The sequence below is a fragment of the Eurypyga helias genome, unplaced genomic scaffold (assembly GCF_000690775.1).
Source record: "Eurypyga helias isolate BGI_N326 unplaced genomic scaffold, ASM69077v1 scaffold34642, whole genome shotgun sequence".
NCBI lineage: Eukaryota > Metazoa > Chordata > Aves > Eurypygiformes > Eurypygidae > Eurypyga > Eurypyga helias.
The window spans coordinates 4555-9336 of NW_010238414.1; the positions used below are offsets into that span (position 1 = coordinate 4555).

Below are 4782 nucleotides of genomic sequence, written 5' to 3' on the forward strand. Positions count from 1 at the left end.
GTGCGGCACCGCTCCCGCCGCTCGACGCGGCCGCAGCGCTCGCCTGCGGCGTCGCTAAGGCTTGCGATACCGCTGGGGCATTTTCAAGCAGCCCCTCGCCGTTGGAATTCTTTGCCACCGCTTCCACAGGAGCACAGTCCACCTTCCCTGCATCTTTGCAAGGAGCGGCCGGGCAGGACACTTTACCGGTGACTGCTTGGTGTTTCTTCGTGCTCGGCTTTTTGTTAGTCCTTTTTGATTTCGCACCGGATGGCAAGCCAGCAGCCGCTTTTTTGGGGGAAGCATTTACCGGGTTTGACGCACTAGTGAGCACCGAAACCTCCACGGGTACTGCAGGTGCCGCAGACGTTGGCAGCGAGACGCAGCTCACCGTGGCGATCTGGTTGCTGACAGTCGTGGGATTGGTGGGGTGGCTGAGAGACAAGTGTAAGCAGCTCTGCCCAGCCATCTGCGATATGCTTTGATTGAGGTTAGCTAAAGCCCCAAACGTATTGAGGGCGACGTTGGTATTTGGATCTTCGCTGGTCGTGGGTTGAATGATTTGCATAGGGGCTTGATTTGAAGCTCCAGACGAAGACATCACAGGCTGCAGCGCAAAAAGCTGCCCGTTCAATGAGATAGTCTGGGGGTGCTGTTGATTGGACATCGTAACCGAAAACGTTTGCGTGGAGCTAGAAGATGGCAAAGAAGATGGTCTCGGTAATATATGGACAAGGTGTTTCCCTCCGAAGGTCTGCGGAAGAGAGGCATTTTGTACGGAGCTGCTGGAGTTCGCGACCGCGGTCGGCCCGTTCACGGGAACTCTTACAGAAGCAGAAGGCTGAGCGGAGAGGAGGGGAAGAGGATTCTGATTCGCAGCTTGTATAATTACAATCTGCTGGCTAACATTCTGGCTGGGAACTTCCGCTCTCACAATCGGAGGGCAGGGAGCGGGGTTTGGAGGCTGGAGAATGATGACGTTCTGGTTAGCTGGTGCTCCCGTAACCGCCGACGCGACTGGCTGAGCCATCTGAATCACCTGCATAGCTGAATTTAATGGAAGGATATTTCCTGCAGCCTGAGTTTTAACCTGTGGCTGGCTGATTAACGGCTGCATAGGTAAGGGTGGGCAGGAGGGCAAGGTAACTACAATCTGTTCAGCTGCCTGGCCGTCCCCAGGCAGAGAAGTACTCAGACTGATGCTCGTAGTCAAAGGCCTGCCGTGAGCAGAAGATACAGTCCCGGCACCATTAACGGGCTCATTTAATAGGGCGGTCATTATACCGGACGGCGTTTGGCTCAGCGGCTGAACAGTGTTCCCCGCAAGCTGCAATGTCGTCCACGTGGTCTGCGTGTTTCCAGCTGAAGGCATCCGCGTAAGGCTACTCATGTTTTTCAAGTCCGAGGTGCCGACACCTGAAGAGCCTGAAAAAGACCAGCAGTTCTCCAGGGGACCGGCAGGCAGAGCGCTTATCGCCGTCGCGGCTTTAACTCCTTCCGCTGCAGAAGACACAGGCGCTCCGGCGCTACTTACCGAGTCTGTGCTTTTGAGGACGTTTGCAGAGGAAAAGCTATCTGCAGTAGAGAGTCTCACAGAGGGCACACAAGCTGTGTCCGTGGCCGAAACGACACAGCTTTCCTGAAGGTCGCTCCAAGAACTGTGTGTATTCGAGCACGTTGCATTCGGCTGTTGAACTTGGGAAGCTTCCGTGGAGGCACTGGAAGGAAGGCTGATTCCCTGCAGGATTGTTTTCTTGGTTAACTTAGTGCCCTCCTCCTCATTTTTACTTTTGGGGAGGTTTTGATCGTTCTGTGGTGCATTACTTGAAGAACACTGTAGTTGCTGTTCTGCTGCGGATCGAGATGCGCTCTGCGAGCTGGCAGGAGCAGCGGCCAGCACACCTCGCTCATTCTCCAGCGTGGAAAGCTCCAGAACGTTCCCTGCTGGAGCTGTCTGAACGGACGCCAGCGGAGAAACTGTAGTTTGCGACCATGGCTTGTTTTCTGCGGGGTAAATACCAGAAATAGTCACAGGAGTCACTAGGTTGCAAGTTCTCTGGACTGGCACAACATTGGCGGTTTGCTTTTGTAAGTTGTGACCAACATTAAACGTTATTCCCTGGACAGATGCTCCCTGGTTAGTTCCATTGGGTTGACTCCCGTTTGAGTAGACGATGTTCTTTTGAACCTGATCACCGGGAATAACAACCGAGACCTTCGCGTTTTTGAGATTTCCCTTCCAGTGGATTGTAGGGTCAACATACAGGCAAATATCATTTGCTTTCAGGAGTTCGATGTATCTCCCGTTTTCCTTCTGCAGTTCATCCAGCTGTTTCCGGAGTTTTTTTATCTCTTCAGCTACAAAACAGCGAGAGCACTCCGTTACATCAGCACCAGAGCAAATACCAGGTAATGTTACCACATGACTCAGAAAGAAAATACTATGTGGTGTTGAATTAAATTGTTAGTAAGGTTTGCTCTCTTCCAATAGTCAACGCAAGACAAATCGCAGAATCACAGAATGGTTTGGGTTGGAAGGGACCTTACAGACCATCCAGTTCCAACCCCCCTGCCATGGGCACGGACACCTTCCACTAGACCAGGTTGCTCCAAGCCTCCTCCAGCCTGGCCTTGGACACTTTCAGGGATGGGGCATCCACAGCTTCTCTGGGCAACCTGTTCCAGAGAAATCTTATCCTGATACACCTCTCTACTGGGCGGGAAAGGGAGTGAACTTCACAGACTATTCTGTTACTAATAGCAGGATATTTCAAATTATTTTAGTTAAAAAAACCCATCAGGACTAACTCAGATGAAAATGATCAAATGGTTTAATTGCTGAAGGAAAAAAGAGCACATTAATATCTTGTTCTGTTCCCTGCTCCTCTACAAACACTAAAACTGGTTTTATTTAATTGATAATTTCCTGGCTTTCAAGGGCAATCAAGTTCTGTTACATCTAAAAACAATATGCAAAATTAAATACAAAGCACTTACGTAAAGCCGCAAAAAGTGGGAATGCACTTGGAGACAGCTCACCTAACTTGGAGCCAGCTTACTAACATTACATCGACAAGATAAAAATAAACTATTTAGAATTCCACTCTATGGACAGAAATAAAAATCACAAACTGCAACATGAGCTCTGCCATACCTTCTTCACTGTATTTTTATGCAGCCATTCAAGAAGATTTTATACGGCGCATTGTATTTTCATAAAACAGGCTGTTACCACTTTCACAGCATTTCACAGGGGAAAACAAGAGCTCTATGCATGAAGGAAACGCAGTGTCTTCGATGAAAAAAATCTAACTGGAGTTTGTCAGAAACCGTTCTGGTCCCTACGGTGGAACAAATCAGGACAGAACCTGCTAGATGATGTCACATCACCTATAATCTCAGTAATTTACATACCAAGGGGATTGCTTCATTATCTCCTAGCTACGTGCAAGAGCACACACTTGGACAGCCTGTTGGCTTCAAGATATTCTAAGCAGCTGCATTTTTCCTGTACGTGCATAATGTCTCAGGATACCCGAGGCTGTAGATCCAGGCTTTGTTGTCAGTCACTAACAGACACGCAGCGGAAGCGAGTGACAGAAATTCTAGAGCCTCCAGCAGCATCTCTACTTACCCTGTTCATTGTTCCCTCCGTTTAACAGAAGTTCATCATTCTGCCTTTTCATTTCTGTTATGTACTTAAAGGCCTGATCCAGGATCATGTTCTTGCTCTTTCAAAGAAAACACATAGAGAAAATTAGGAAAAAGGTCTGTCATTGGTAGATCAATTAAAGATGAAATTGCACTTGCTCCAAGAGGTCTTTGCTTTAAAAATGTTCTAACCTGAGGGATTCTCTGAATAGTGTAGGGTGGGATTATTTTGGGTTTGGGTTTTTTAAGACAGTAACATTTTCAGTGCTGGAGCTGACGTTTTCCAATGCCTGAAGCTAGATACTACGGGCACAGAACCCGGACAGCAAGCATCTTTTCTTGCTGAGCAGCCTAAAATTCGTGTTCTCTAATAAACATACACGTCACATGAGATGTCCAGGATTCTGCCTCGTAAATATTTTATTAGGAAAGGAACAAACATGGAATAATTATCCAGGGAGGTGTATGCACAATTTTAAAAGTAATATACTGGAGATTATGGGAAGAGAAAATATGCCATAACCCCTCTACCATCTTCCTTTTATGAAACTATGCTCACTCTGCCTGCGAAACCTCTTGTGAACTTCTTAATGCCTTCTACTGTCCCATAGGAACAGCCTTTGCTGTAGATGGCTATCTTGAAAAAGATGCTTCTGTGCATCCACCTCAAACCATTTGTCTTGCTTCATCCTTCGCAAGGACAGTGTCTTAAATTACTGTTATTATTTCACTTTCTGAACGGCTTTTGTCCTATTATATGAAAGATGAGAAAAATAAGCATGCGTGCAATTCTCTTTACATCTGAGGACCTTAAGTGATCACCAGCTGAGAAGGGATTGGAGAATGACCTGAAAAACGATCTTGCTTAACCCATGGCTTTCACCACTTGGGTACCATACAGACTACATTAAACAGCCTCAGTAGAAAACAACTTGACAAACAGGAGTTGCACAACATAACCAGCAGCCCCCTGGCCAGATTCCAACCTATTTGTGTCTAGCCTGCCACCCCTCCTCAAAATACTGCAGGTATGGATTGAGGAGGGAGTCAGTCACATGTCCAACTCACGGTTTCATTCCTTCGGCAGTCACGTGCAACACATCCAGGTGAAAAGCTGAAAACCCGTGTAATCACATTCACAGAATCACAGAA

At 47.4% G+C, this 4782-nt stretch overlaps 1 protein-coding gene across 1 annotated transcript in view; it reads right to left on the bottom strand.

Moving 5' to 3' along the window:
• Positions 1–3707, bottom strand: part of KIAA2018 (KIAA2018 ortholog) — a 7830-nt gene extending 4123 nt beyond the window's left edge. The window contains exons 1-2 of the mRNA XM_010147842.1: positions 3614–3707; positions 10–2337 (exon numbers count right to left, since the gene is read on the bottom strand). Of these exons, the coding sequence (XP_010146144.1) occupies positions 10–2337; positions 3614–3701 (2416 nt within the window). The 5' untranslated portion in view covers positions 3702–3707. The remainder of the gene's footprint in view (positions 1–9; positions 2338–3613) is intronic.
• Between the last annotated feature and the right edge of the window lie 1075 nt (positions 3708–4782).